This window comes from Carlito syrichta, unplaced genomic scaffold, assembly GCF_000164805.1.
Source record: "Carlito syrichta isolate Samal-C Ts95f unplaced genomic scaffold, Tarsius_syrichta-2.0.1 Scaffold305643, whole genome shotgun sequence".
In the NCBI taxonomy this organism is placed as follows: domain Eukaryota; kingdom Metazoa; phylum Chordata; class Mammalia; order Primates; family Tarsiidae; genus Carlito; species Carlito syrichta.
The window spans coordinates 82172-98064 of NW_007249739.1; the positions used below are offsets into that span (position 1 = coordinate 82172).

Sequence of the window (15893 nt, forward strand, 5' to 3'; positions counted from 1 at the left end):
TTATTGCTGCTATCAATGAAATCATTGACAATTTTTAAAAAGTATACTATTTAACTTTACACATAGGCTACCACATATACTATCATGTTGTCAGCTTTGAAACAAGTATGGCAAAATCAACACAGGTTTAAAATATTAATGCTATGAAGCTACAGAATTCCATGAAGTTGTTTCCACTGTATACCCTGGGATCAGGCAGCAAGTATCCTCCTCGACTCACAAGCAAATAGAAGCTTTAGATGTCACATCGCTTTAGCCAAATGATTATTTTTGTATATTTTAAAAACTAATGATGAGCACTAGAAAATGCAGTGCTGTGATAGATATATAGTTTTAGACATAAAGCCATGTGTCTAAAAACTAGTACTCTGGATGGGTTTCCCTTCTTCTATTTGAATACCACTTTTGGAGAACTTGAGGCCACACAGCTTAGTTCAAGGCCTAGCTTGGAAGCTGTAGTAATCTACAGAGTACTGCTTACCTTTCCTTTGACCATTACTCGCACGTAAGTTGGCTGTACATCAACATCGATCAATGAGGTATCCATGTATCTTCAAAACCAAACACACAAAATCTTGACATTTTCAAAACCGGTAAGATTGAAGACGTGCAAATACAGATGTTCGCTTACAGGGCCATTTTAAATGAAGACAGTTTAAAATTCCCATGCTAAACATGTCTTTAAAAATTAGTCTTAAATTAATCCCTAGACCAAAGGAAATTCAATCTATCAGCAATTTCATTTTTAGACCCACAAGTACACTTGGCATTGATTGCCCCTAACCCAAAAATATCTGAGGTCTGAAACACCAGAGGTTTGCAGAAAACAGCTTGCCATGTTCTTTCATGAATATTTTATTTTAAGCCCCTAAAACTTGAATAGCCAGGAATGTTGAATCTTCCCCAGTTGGGCCTGCAACCACCAGCTCCCGCTTCCTTGGCGGCTGAGTCCCCTGCAGCTGTTCTGCAGCTGCCCTGATAGCCCCCACTCCTGGAAGATCAGCCTTCCCCTCCCCTGAGGGCACATCCCGCTGAATAAGCAAAGTCTTTTGTGTATGACAGTGACCATAGGATCAGGCAGCAAGTATCCTCCACGACTCACAAGCAAATGGAAGCTTTAGATGTCACATCGCTTTAACCAAATGATTATTTTTGTATATTTTAAAAACTAATGATGAGCACTAGAAAATGCAGTGCTGTGATAGATTACTGAATATGGTAAACTGTAAATCCACCCAAGACTGGCAGTAGTGGGAAACTGCCGGGGCAGGGAGGGGGAATTGGCAGTTGAGGGAAACTGCCAGGGGAGGGAGGGGCACACCTCATCAACAAGGATATCTGCATAATGAACATTTGTATACCTAACCCCGAATTGTACCCCACATCTTTAAAATCGAAATAATAAAACAATTTTTTAAAAAAGAAAATGTGGTGCTGATTTAAAAATCACAGAATCATTACGCTAAAATTCCAGATGATCTTTATTGGCACATGGTATATATGGGGAAGGTAAATGTATGTATTTACATATGCTTCCTGCCTTTATTTAACAAATATCTATAGAATACCCACTATGTACCAAGCATGGGGAGACCATAACTAGTAGAAGGCGGGTTAGCTATACAGGGTTACAGGCTCAGACTTTGGGGTCACGCAGAGTTGGGGGAAACTGACGCTACTCTTTCCTGCTGTATTACCTGGGACCACATTCCTGAAACTCTTTAAGTCTCAGTTTCCTCATCTGTAAAACAAGAATACTAATAGTACCTATACCCTATGATTGTGATGAAAGCACATGCATAGTGCCTAGTAAATAATTAGTGTTAATAAAGCATCATTATGTTATTTAACAAAAATTTAAATAAATTTTATAAATAATAAATTTATTAAATAATAAAAATAAATGTAATAAATAATGCAAAATAAAGACTTTTCTACAAATATCTTTAAATGGGTAATATCTACCAGTTTAATGGATGACATATTCTTTAAAGTGTTCGCCTGTCCCCACTTGCAAGGCCTTTATCTGCCTGAAGCCATCTTCTGCCAGCTCTTTGCAGAAAAGCTACTTATCATTCTTCCGTTTTCATTGTTCATGTCGCCACCTTTCCCTGACCACCCCACAACGCCACCACCAGTCACACACCATAATTCCCCATGCCTGAACACTGTCCCTTTTGTTGACGGCACTCTTTCCCCTTTGTAATTATTTATTAGATGCCTGACAATTTGTTGTTTGATCAACCCCATAACTGGGCTGTAGAAGAGTGGCCACTGTGTTTAGAAGGCTCCAGTTACAGTCTCCCCGTGCCTGGCATATAGTAGGTATTCTATTTGTTGAATAAAGGCAGCAGGAAACATACATACATGAATGAGTTTAACTTTTGCTTATACACCCAGGTGCCAACAAAGATAATCTGGAATTTTAGTGTAATTCATTTAGACAGATTCAGGAGGATGGAGGGGTTTTATTACATAGACAGGAGAAATACCACTACCCCTTAAAATTCACATGCATGAGGATGAGGTATGTGTCCCTTTGGGGACTGAATGGGAAGCAGCCAACAGAGCTGAAATAGAGAGGGTTGCACATTCGTTATACTCAGGAAATAGGGCCTAAAAATGGAAAGGACTTAACAGAATGAAACAGTGAATGACTCTAAAATGTCAGAAAGGGCATCTCGGGAAACTAGAGGAACAGAGAAGCTAGAAGCTTTTTAGAGGCAGGTGACCTGCAGCAAGTGTGAAGAACTGATCTGAGGTATGGAATGACACACAGCTGACCGGAGATGGCTCAGTGCGGGGAGGAAGGGGCCATACTCTAGGCTAGTCCTGAGACATAAGAACCAAGGTAGAAATAAGTCAAAAGCCCATCACTGACGAATGGATACATAAAATGTGGTATATCCAGGCAATGGAATATTATTTGGCCATTAAAAGGGAAAAGATGACACATGTTACCACGTGGATGAGCCTTAAAGACATTATGGTAAGGGAAAGAAGCCAGACAGACACAAAGGCCACACATTGTGTGGTTCCATTTATGTGAAATAGCCCAAATAGACCTATCTGTATGTAGAGAAAACAGATTAGTGGTTGCCATGGGGAAGGAGAATGAGGGCTGAGTGATTAATGAGCATGGAGTCTCCTTTAGGTATGTTAAAAGTTTTCTGGAACGAGACAGTGGTAATGGTTGCACGACACTGTGAACTTACTAAATGCCACTAAGTTGTATACTTTAAAATGATTAAAATGGTGAATTTTAAGTTATATGTATTTTACTACAACTGAAAAAGTAAAGTTGGATGAAAGCCTGAGCTTAAACTCTGGCTCCCCCAATCATGTTTTGCTCTGACAAGACTTACCCTCTGAAAGTTTATCCCCTTTTGGGCAATTCCAGGAGAATAATTTCCCCCACCTCCCAGGGCTACTGAGAGATTAAATAAAATAAAGCATATAAAGCTATTAAAAAGAGAAAGGCACTAATTATAATTAATGAATGTTAATGTTCACCCATTCACTCATGCCTATAGATGTCATACTCCCATGATCAAAATTCATTCATTCTTGTATTTAGTGGGGACCTAACAGGTGCCAGGTACTATTTTAGGTGCTAGAGACAAAAATGGGAAAGAACTAATATCATAAAGTTTCTGCTTTGACTACACATTTTTAAGAATGCAGGAAAATCTGTATTTTGTCAGAAGGAAACCAAAATGCAGGGAGATGGGGAGTGCTGGGACAGGGAAGGCACTGCTTTATGATGGATGGTGGGGCAGAGAGGCCCCTCCAATAAGGTGACACTTGAACCGAGGCGTAGGGCAGCAAGTCACAAGGACACCTCGGGTGAGAGCGATACAGGCAGAGGAAAGCACGTGCAAGTGGCCGCTGAGTGGTGCAAGTGGCCGCTGAGTGGTGCAAGTGGACACTGAGGTCATCAGAAGGATGTCAGGATCGTGAGCCAGAATGTAGTATCTCCAAGGATTGAGGCAGAGTGACCTGGTGTCTTTAAATGTCTTCCACAAAGGGCAGAAGGTAGTATCGGCTGAGGGGGTGTCAAAGCCATTAGAGTTTTAGGAACAGAGGGAGATAGCAACTGCACGTGATGATGAGGGCAAGCGGGAGGCTTCTGCCCTTCCCACCCACTGTAACAAGGTGAGGGAGACAGGCCAGTCATGGTGGAAGAGGGTTGCAGGGAAGAAGTGTCTGCCTTTGCCAAGGAGGCTGCTAGGGGTCTTCCCAGGTCTCTCAGATGGGACCAGAAAAGGAAACTGATGTGTGTTAGAACACCAAAGCACATTGGGAAAAACACAGAGGAATGTTACAGCAGAGAGCAAGGTGGTCCTTGTGGTATCAGCACCAGAAAACAGCACAGTTCTGAGAACTATTTCAACTCTGCCACAGATATTCCTGAGTTCACAACCATGAAACTGTGGGTTTATTTACTTTTCCTTTCATTTTCATGCTTTTAAAAAGTACAGTAAGTTCTCTGTCTTTTAAAAAAAGCCACTTCATGTAACTACAGGGCAAACCAAATTCCATTTCAAAATGTTTCCGAACTCAACAGAGTGCTAATGAGAATAAAAACAGACAGAAATGCCATTCAATAAATACACAGTGGAATGTCTTTACCTATAGACAGCAAGGTCCAGGATGATCTGGTTACGTTTTTCATCATCTTTCAGAGAGAAGTCAATTCTAAAAATAATGCATGGGGGGGTGATATCTTTAGGATACTATATAGTTGACCCCATCACAAAATCAAAAACAAATTTGAGAGCATTATATAACACAATCTCTAACAACAAACTTATTTTGGTAGCTGGGCAATCAAATGTCAATGTTAAGTTTAAAATTCCAACAGAAGCCTATGGCATATTAATAAATGATTTGTGTTTACATTGTTTAGATGTGAGCATCTTATGGCAAACTACATACAAGAAATTAGCTTTGGTGCAGAGATAGAGACATCTGGTGGCTGAAGTTTTCTTTTCCATTTCATGGGAGTTTGCTAGAAGCAAACAAACACTGGTATTATTTATGCATGGAGACCTCAAGGGTGTTGGTGCCTCATCTTTCTCCAACATCCTGCTCCTTAAGTTTTAAACAGTCCCCTCTTCCTTTTTTCTTCTCCTTTCATTGCTGATCCTTCCATCACCCTGGTAAAGGTTGAGACACTGTCCATTATCTAAGACCTCTTTTATAGATGAAGGAACAGAGGTTCAGAGAGGGAGAGGTTGGAATCACCAGGAAAGAGGCTGCATGAGCCTGGGTCAACACGATTTCAATGCTCTGCATTTTTTAACTATACCCCGAGGCTGAGCCCTAGGTCTGGCTCCTATCAACACAGAATTACCTGGCCAATTTTCTTTTGAGAATTTCACTAACTATATTATTCCATAAAATATATAACCCCAAACTATTAGAGAACATATGCAAAACTGTTTGGAAAAATGTAAAGTCAGCGATAGCTTTGGCTGGCTTGTGGTAGGTTCTGTGTCATGGTTCCCACCCATACGACCGCATGGGACTTCTTTAGTGTTTCAAATGACCCATGCATTTTTAAAATCTCTTCTTAGGAGCCTTCTTATGCACTACCCCCCTGCCTTGTTTGCTTATTCCCCAACTCTCTAGTCAGCCAACTTGAATTCTGACTTCATACATCATCTGAAAAGTAATTTCTGAGAGGTTTTCTATGGCAAAGATTGCTGCTCATTCCCCATTATCTGCTCCCTTTCTAGGCTATAGTAATGACAGCCATGATTCTAACTAGGCTATGTAGAATAAAGACTGCATTGCCAGGCCTCTCTTGCAGCTAGGTGAGGTCATGTGAGGAAACTTGTTAGATGGCTCTTTCCAGGAATGTTCATTAAGAAAAGAAATGTGTCCTTTCTGCTGTTCCTTCTTCTTTATTCAGCTGAGTAGAGTAGATTCTTGGAGGCCACAGATGAACCATGGAGACTGTGTAACAAGCAATTGCAGTTGCCCAGGCAAGAGGTAGTGTTGGCCCCTCTCATGTGTAGATAGTATGGAAGTCACACCTAGAGTTCAGTCTCAGGGTACAGTTGAAAGATGCAGAGCTCGTAGCTCTAAGGTGGGGATGAAGCTCGTAGCTCTAAGGTGGGGATGAGGGAGTCAGTGAGAGGCGACTGACTTCCGAAGATATTGAAGAAAAGGCTCATAGGGATTGCTGACAAAATTAGAGAGAAGAATCAAGTACACAGCCAAGGATTTTTTGCTCTTACCAATGGGCAGGTGCTTGTTACTGAGATGGAGAGCACAGGGACACAGGCGTGCTGTTTTCATCATGATAAGTTTGGAGTAACTATTTTTGTTGTTGTTATTCTGAGTTGGAGTCTCTGTCACCCAGACTAGAGTACAGTGGCACGCTCCCGGCCGCCAGAGCCTTGACCTGCTGGGCTCCAGTGATCCTTCCACCTCAGCCTTCCAAGTAGCCGGAACTACAGGTGCACACTACCACACCCGGCTAAATTTTTATTTATTGTAGAGATGAGGGCTCGCCAATTTACCCAGGTGGGTCTCGAACCTGCAGGCTCAGGTGATCCACTCACCTCGGTCTCCCAAAGTGCTGGAATTACAGGCTGAGCCACCGATCCTGGCCTGCAGTAACTATTTTATACCTACACAGTGATGTCAAATAGCTAATTAAATATACAAGTTTGAGCTCAAGGAGGAGGCTGGATTTGGTGACATCCCTAAAGAGTGAATATGAAAGGACAGCTAAGGAGTTTGCCCCAGAGCACTCAAAAAAACAAAACAGAAAGGATCCATTAAAGCATGAAAAAAATGAGCAGCCAGTAAGGCAGACGAAAGGGCAAAGGGAAGATACTGCTTTAAGAAAGACGGTAATGATCAACTGGATCCAAGTCTGCTAAATCAAGTAAGAGACGGCCTGGGATTTGAACACTCAATGTAGACATTATGTGACTAAAGCTGTTTCGGAATGACGGAGTACACAGTAGTGGTTTCAAGAAGGAATATGAAGTGAGAAATTGGAGACTGAGTGCCAACAAGGCCATTCAGAATTCTAGCTATTAATTAGGAACAGAGAAAAAGAACTAGTTTGGAAGGGCGACAGGGGAAGGGAGGTGTTTGTTTTCATTTCTCTTAAGATGGAGGTTTTTACTGTGTTTGTAGGCAGACAAGCTTGATCAAGCAGAGTGGACAGAACTGATGCAGAAGACTGGAAGTCACTGAGAAGCCAAGTCCTTGATGGGAAATGGGGTGGATCGGGGTGTGAGCAGAGACTGATTTATGATAGGAAGTTCATCCACAGCAGCAGGAGAGAAGGGAGTAGGTAGGACAGGCCCAGGCATGCTGGTGAATTGGTCTTGGAAGGAAAAGAAAACTCCAGATTGCTCCTGTTTTCTCAGTGAAATAAGAAACAAAGTCCTCAGTTAAGACCTTGGGAGCATCAGATGGTGCTGGAGGTAAGAAGTGCAGAAAAGGTGTGAGAGCGGCTACAGCAGAGGGCGGGGAGAAAATATAGGAAGATGGGGAGGGTCCACATGAGATCTGTGGCCTTCAACTTACATGAAAACCAGCTTGTGTCAGCCGCATGGGAGGGCAGCCCAGGAGAGGGTAGCATGCTAGGTTTAAATAGCATTGGGGTTTTGTGAGGTAAGGATGATGAGAGGAAAAAAGGACAAGACAGCTGAAGAGGTATGCCAAGGACTGATTTCTGTGATGAACTATGTAACCAAAGCAGGGTGACAGAAGGTGGGAATACGAGGGGTGGGGGACAGTGGGTGAAATAACTCATGGTCTTAGCGGGGGCACGTGATATTTGGAATGGAGGGAGTCCCCCCACCCTGGGATCCCAGGAGATGGGACCCAGTGAGACACTCGAGGTGAGGATTCTGATGGTGGCAGATATAAGAATAAAAATGAAATTGTGTGGCTCAGCTGAGGTCGAGAAAAAGAGGTTGGAAGTGAGGTGGCTGTGGACCTGAGAGACCAGGGCTTTTGGTGGACTGCCTACACGTATGATGGGAGGCAGAGAGAGACACTGGTGTGGGTGCGAGCTCTTCAAGGAACTGAGAGGGGTGGAGGGGTGAGGGTGGTCAGGTGACGTAGATGGCTGCAGGAAGAAAGAGCTGTATCCAGATGAAGAGGGAGAAAGATGGCCTGAAAGTGACTCTTGGATGTAACTATCCCTGTGGCATATGTGGTAAGAAAGAACAGAGGGCAGGGGATCCTTAGCTTCAATTCATGAAAGAAAAGGTGGAGGATTCAGGTTGTGTTGACCAAGTTCAAGCTTCGGAGGGCACAGTGGAAAGGGCGGGAGTCCAGGAGGGGTGAGAATGAGTTGGATTAGTGCCACATGGGAATCAGATTCCAGATGACAGAGAATGACCTGGGGTGGGGGAACACATAGTAAGAGAAGGCAGTAGTGGGGAGGTGGTGGGTCATCACCTCTTCAGAGAATCTCCTGAAGCAGAACCGGTTTTAGGAGAGGAGAGGTGTTCAACATGATGGTGAGAGGAATGGTGGTCTAAACAGGGGCACATGGATCTCTGGGGGCCTCCTGTGAGCCCTGTTGTAGGCTAAGGAGAGATGGTCTCCTTAGATTTTTAATCTCCTAGATTTTTAAACTCCATGAGAGCAGAAAGAACCCTGTCCCATCCACTGTTATGTTCCCAGTGCCTAGCCAAGTGTCTTGTGCTGCATCCCTGTCTGCTGAATGTGTGTGCATGGGGGTGGGGGTGAGATTATAAACTTAATCATGGAAATCACTAGAACTGGCTTAGCATGAACAAGTCAACCATACCACCTATTAGCTACGTGACCTTGGGTAAGTCACTTCACCTCTCTCAGGCCCAGGTCCTGGCTCTGTAAAAAAGACATACTGCCTGTCACCCCTGATTGCTGTGAAGATGAATGACACCCAGGAGTAATGCAAGACAGTGCCTTAACCATGGTAATGACACAGCAAGTTAAACAAGTACTCAAATACAGTGAATGAGATTTAGTCCATAGGCTCTTCGTTATATGTTCTGGCTACCAAAGGCCTTTCTGGCTTGCTTTCTAGTTTTAAACTTTAAGATAAACAGAGAGGGTAGATCAGATATTAGCATACTTGAGGATTTCCAGTGTTTTCCTCTCATTCAATTCATTGAAGCATTTATATTGATTTATTTCCGGAGCTCTCGAGTGCTCTGTAGACGTGTTCTAGAGTATATAGCAGATGTAAAGGAGATGTAACAGTATTCTCAAACACCTCGTTCATGGCAGACTTTTAAAAATTCATCAACACAGCAAGAATGTAGTGGCAATTCAGGCATAGAGCTGTATAGGGTCCAAAGTATAAGTATCATGGGATACATAAATAAGATTTTCATATGTCAAGACTATTTCCTGGATGTCAAGAAAATTATGTACTTGAAAACATAATAGATATCTTACTCTTAAAGAAGAACAAAATGTCATTATTACTAAAGTCATCAAACTTGTTGAGAGCAGTCAGATACATTCTTTGCAGAGCACACCTGGAATTGAAACAACACTGACCAACACCAGTTGTGCTTCTCACGTACTTGGGCTCATTCACATTCAGGGCTCTCCCATCTGCACTGATCAAAGTCCTGGGTGGTTTCACTTTCTTCTTTTTTTCACTTAAGATGGATGGTGGGTGAGAACAAGGGGCAGTGCAGGGAGGGAAAATAAGCAAAGAGAACATAAAAGTAATTAATATATTTTTGTGAAACAATTTTAAGAACAATTAATCAGACTGTTGTGAATTTATCAACAATTCATTGTTATGAATTCCACTCCTTTTCATTCTATGCTGAGAAATGACAACAAGCCAGATTTCTTTTATATGGTTGTATCTCTATCTAAAAATGTGACCAAGGCAATTTGCCAGATAATTTGAATGAAAGAAGAAAACTCCTTTTCTTGAACTATCCTCAGATATTTAAATGAGTCTATTTTATGCATGATTTACCCTGATAACTGTCAATTCTCCATTTGTGTATAGAGAAGTTACAAATTTACTTTGGTTAAAATTACAATCTTTAAAATACCAAGTAGAGTCTATTCAATAGAATGAAAATGACCAGCACATAAGAATCCATATAATATAAGGAATATTTCTCATGGCACTATTTGTAGTGGCAAAACCTTGGAACCGTGTGAATGTTTGTCAATGAAGGAATGATTGGATCAACTGTGCTTTATTCACCCTATGAAATATTTTGCAGCCATTAAAAAATGTGTTTGTTCTTTACCTACTGATCTAAAAAAGTGTTGATAATGTATTTAATGAGAACCAAGATATAAACTATAAGTCAATTTTTGTTTTAAAAAAACCCAAATTCTACATGTGCAGAGATAATTTATAGAATTACAAAGGGTAAAAAAAAAAATAGCCCAAGCCTGTCACTATTATTCTATTGAAGGGCTGGAAAGGAGAAAAAAAAGGAAGCAAAGAGGAGAAGATTCATGAAATGATGTGAATTAAAAGGCACATGTAAATTCTATTTAAAACATTAAAATAAATAAAAATGTAAATAGGCCTATATGGACAAGATCAAGACAATCAAATGTACGTTTGTTTAGATGATGCCATTGTAGGTGATTATTTGCCTTAAAATTCTATTATACTATTAATATACATTTTGTGCCAGTGAACTCTATTTTTTAAAAAGTCATTCACATTGTTCTGCATCTTAAATTGGGCCTTCAGATCTAATTAAGTTACTATTTCAATAGCCCAGGACAATTAGGGGGCATCCAGATGTACTTGCCTTCACCCTAGCCGGGGCAGATAAGATCAGAGTCAGGAGCAAAAGATTGCTCTCGTCCCTGCGCTCTCCTAGTGAATGAAAATGGCTAACAATAAATAATAACTGATAAACAATCAAAGAGGCAAATATCTCAGGGACCCACTGGAGTGGGCAGACTAAGGCACAGTGAACAGAGGGACTTACACCTGTATCCAATTCAGCCTTAGTTTTTTGGGTGTCAGGGAGGGGAAAAGAAACATTTCTCCCAATTTCAGGCTCAGTACAATTATAGATTATAGATGGTTTACGCACAATACATACATACTGGACATGTGTATATGGGTACATATGTTAGAAATAATACATGTTCTAAAATCATGAACTTCGCAGCAACCTGGATGGACTTAGAGTCTATAATACTGAGTGATCTTTCACAGAAACAACAAACTGAGTATCACATGTTCTCACTCATAAGCGAACCTTGAACAACTATCGTAATACTATAAGAAAAGGATGGACAGTAGCAGGAAACTGTGGGGGTGTGGGGCGCGCGGTGGGGAGGTGGAATCGGCAGTATTGGGAAACTGCCTGGGAAAGGAAGGAGCACACCTCATCATCAAGGGTACCTGAACAATGAATATTTGTATACCTAACCCTGAATTGTACCCCACAATTTTAAAATAAAAAAATTTTTTTAAAAAGAAATAATACATGTTCTATAAACATGTAAAACCTCCATTCCAAGGGATTCTTGAGTCTACAAAGCATTTTTTCATGTGTTGGCTCATCTGATTTTTCTTAACAATACAGTAGATTAGGTAAGACAGGTAGATAATCAATCTCTGTTTAAAAGATGAGGAAACAGATGGGGAGAAGGTAGGTCCTTGCCAACATCACAAAGCGGGTAACAGCAGAGTTAAGACATGAATACGTAGTTGCTAATGTTATGCGATGCTTTTTACAAAGCAATGTGTGGACTCTCAGTGTACAAACCACCACATTTTATAAACAAGTGTTTTAGATAAAATTCGATTTTTGATTGTTGCACCTCCCTATCTTTCTAATTAATGAAGAAAATTTTAGGAAAGTAGCAGAGTTCAAATGGTTTTACTACTCTTTTAGTTTCTTGCTTTTCATTGATAATCACAGGGAGAGATATTGTGTTTTGTTCCATTTTAGTCATTGCCATGCAGATTACTGTATTTCAGAGCTAATTGATCACATTCCCAAGCCCATGAATAATAAGTATTCCCATAAGTGATAATACATTTTATGCACTAGACTTAAGCAATGACATGAAATGAAATGACACAAAGCTTATCTTTGAAAAAGCTACTCTGGAAATAATAGCTTAAGCATCCTAGCTTCCAAAAATCATCAAATTATATCTAAGAAAACCCAAGTAAAATCATACTGTCAAATGTCCAGGAGAGTGGTATTAGGAAAATAAAATGCCCAATGAAATTAATTTCTAATTCTTCATTTTGCAAATGAATAGAACAGACTCAAAGGAGAACATTCATCCCACAAAATGACCTCTTTCTTTATGCCATGATAACTGATATTTCTAACCTACACCACATTATTGCTAGATATATTTAAAGTGGTTAAAAAGCTAAAGATATATAAACAAACAAAGCCCTACCTAAAATGTCATAACGTTCTAAAGAAGGCACTTTGAGATTAATAAATGTTAGCCAACACAATTCAATAAAAAGCTGTACTTTGAAAAAGCAAAATCTATATAGGATGCTAACCAAGGTTTAGTACGAATAATGTGTAAAATCATGGGCAATTGTGAAAATATAGTGCATAAGAGAGTGCCTTACTTTCTTGGGGAAAAAAAAGATAAGGAAAAAACCACCTGAATTTTTCTTGTTTTTCCCGTTGCTTTTCCATATGTCGAAGAGTTTCCAATCTAGATTCAGGAGTAAACAAAGAGGGCTTATTCCAGAATTCCAGGTCGTCTTCACTTTCATCTAATCTCTCTTTGTTGTGTTCTTCCTCTTGGATTTCTGGTACCTGTTGGTGGTCTTTGCTCTCCAAAGATGGACTAGGATAAACAAAGACACAGAGCAGGTAAGACCAATAATGGATGTATGAGTTTCATCCTTAATGCTGGCCTTTAATTATCTTATACACCGTCCTTATGTTATCTTCTCATCTTTGAGTCACAATGTAACCCTGAAAGACAGTCTATTCAAGCAACATTAGAGGAAATTACTGCTGAGCACTGGGGCAGACCTTCATTCTCTCATCAGGAATACTACAGTAATCAGATCCCAGGATTCACAGACCTGGCTGATAGGAGTCACCTGGGGAACTTTATAAAAAGTACAGACTCCTGGGCACCCGTCAGAGAGCCTATTCAGTAGATATAGGCTAGAGCCTGGGAATCTGTGTTTTATAATATTTTGCAGGAGGTTCTGATGATCAGACAAGTAGCAATCAGCCTACCTCTGGTTCTGTACTGGTCAACTCCACTCTGCACACTGCTTCCAGACAGACCCTCCTAGCAGGCAAATTGAGCCACATTATTTCCAGGTACTTTAATCATTCTCTATCTCCAAAATTCTCCTGTGGGACCCATGAGGCCTTCCATCGTATGGCATCTGCCTACTTTGTTTTTCATGGAGAACTTCTGATTGTGGAGTTTTATATGGTAACAGTTCTCTTTTCTTTTATTCAAGTTTGTGGACTATCATAGAATTAAGTTTTGTCTCTAAATGTCATCCAAAGGAAATTATATGAAATATTCAACATTCATTCAATGTGGCTTCAGGAAATAGTTATTGAGCATTTTCTGTGTGCAGGGCACCAGAGATACAAGACAGACCATGACACTACTTTCAGTAGATCCTCTTCCAGTGGAGAGAAAATTATATCAGACTACAAATGTTGGGTGTCATCTATCTCCCTTCTCCTCTCCCAGAATATACACATTATTAGAAAATGACACTAAATGAAAAAATTACATGAAACCTTTGGTACCAAGTATAGCAAATAGTAAGTATTCAACAAATGTTGGGTTTTGTTACTTAAACGATGTGACACAAGAGGCTCCTTTAGGCTGATCTTCAAATAAGACTTTTTTTAAGGGATGGACCCAAAATACTAGTGTATGAAATTTATATAGCATAAATAGAACACAGATTACAATTCTGCTTAGATTCCTTAATGCAACTAGATATTTTAATAAGTAAAATAATGCAAATTACTGAAATATTGCCATACAGCTATAGTTCTTTATGATATTGAAAAAATAATCTATGAAGGGTTTCCATAATATTCTACAATATTATAGCTAATGATCACTGCAATAATTGGTTTTATTCCCATTTAAATTTTTTCCTGGAAAGTGACTAATTGGTTCATTTTGATCCCATGCATATTGATTATAATAATAAACATAAAAGTGATGTTACTTAAGACAAACTATCAGAAATATTAGCTAAATAACATAAATCTCCAAAGGCAAAATGCATGCAAAAGTATGTAATTGGCTGATGAAACAGAGTAAACTCATTAGAGCATGAACAAAAGAACTCTGTTTTCAAGCACTGCCCCCAAACCTGTTCTCTCAGACCTTTCTCCCCACCCATGAGCAGATTCCAGAGTCCTACAATCATTTTCAAGAACAGTCTTCATCTCAGCTAACACTCACTTTCAGGCATTAAAAAGTCTACAGTTTAAATAAAACTTCAGATTTAAAATTCAAATCAAAGCCATTACCTTCCTCTCCAAATCTCTCTCTCCCCTTACCCTATTCAAGATCAGGGTGAGCATGGGAAGAGGGATACCCTCTACTCCTATCCCTCATGGTTCATCTGTTTCTTGTCCCCTTATCCCTAGATACTGAGCCTCTGAGGTTCCTCCTGTCTTCAGAATTTGGGGCATGGGAGGATAAATGGGGAGAAGGAGGATAATGTCACTTATATAACCACTGCTGTTATAACCTGTCTGTTGCTACCCTCTCTAGGGCCAATGCCCAGATGCTGGCTCTCTCTTCCTGCGAACCCCTTGGTTATTCTGGGAGATACTACAGGAACCCTCCAAGTGTACTGTTCTCTGTCGAGGTGGTCAATTTACTTCCTAATTGGTCCTTCTGTGATCACTCTTCAACTTCTGCCACTGATAATCCACACCACATTCTCTTCTTGCTGTCACTTTCTTGGGCAGTATCCCTCAAGTCAGCTCCTTTTACCATATCTACTTGGCCTATGGGATATTCACAAATACTTGTCATGAAAAATGCTTGATGTGCAAGCTCTTTCCGCCAATGCCCTCCTTCTTGATTCTTCCGCTCCAGCCTTCTCCAGGCCACTTCCTATCCTTTCAGTTCTGCAGGCTGGAGGCAGGCTCTACCTAGTCAAAAGATGAGATGCTCACCTCCCTTTCTTATAGCCTTCAATTATCTGTACTGTTTCTTCTTGCAGCCTTGAATGGGGAATAGCTTCCTACTCCCCATCCCCAACCACCTAGCTTAGTCAATGATTCATTATTTCAGTGACTTCCCCCAGGATGTCTAGATGGGTTGAAAGTGGTAAAGGCTGAAGGACCAGTGAGGCCTGTGGGAGAGGAATAGACACCTGCAAGAAATACAACTGTAAGCTTCTACTAAAATACAAAGAACAGATCATTTAAAATTTTTGTAAACTTTTAAAAATCAAGAATAGCATATGAGTCCAAAAGCATTGTATATGTCTAATATAGCCCAGATGCAAAACACCAGAAACACAATGGGGAAGGATATAAGCTCACTTATGAACATTGGTTCAAATATTATAAGCAGGATATTAGCAAAATGAATGCAGCAATGCATTAATAAATACGTAATGGGCAAAGTAGGTTTACTCTAGAAATTCAGGGATAGTTTAATATTAGAAAATCCATTATCACAATTTAACACACTAAGAAAAACACAATTATTTCAATAGGTGCAGAAAAGCATTTAATAAAAAATCCAATATGATGGATGTGATGGTAAAAGTTCTTCATCAACTGAGAATAGAAAGAAACTTGCTTAGCATTACCAAAAATCCCATAGCAAACATTATACTTAACAATGAGAAACTGAAAATACTCTTTTTGAAAGTTAGGAACAAGATACAAAAACCAGTTCTTACTGAGGTTCTTCCGCCCCAT

At 40.1% G+C, this 15893-nt stretch overlaps 1 protein-coding gene across 1 annotated transcript in view; it reads right to left on the reverse strand.

Annotated features, from left to right (window-relative positions):
• The window catches only part of LRRC6 (leucine rich repeat containing 6), a 111345-nt gene that overhangs the window by 53880 nt on the left and 41572 nt on the right, over positions 1 to 15893 (reverse strand). The window contains exons 6-9 of the mRNA XM_008061951.2: positions 12613 to 12801; positions 9558 to 9635; positions 4633 to 4698; positions 482 to 551 (exon numbers count right to left, since the gene is read on the reverse strand). Of these exons, the coding sequence (XP_008060142.1) occupies positions 482 to 551; positions 4633 to 4698; positions 9558 to 9635; positions 12613 to 12801 (403 nt within the window). The remainder of the gene's footprint in view (positions 1 to 481; positions 552 to 4632; positions 4699 to 9557; positions 9636 to 12612; positions 12802 to 15893) is intronic.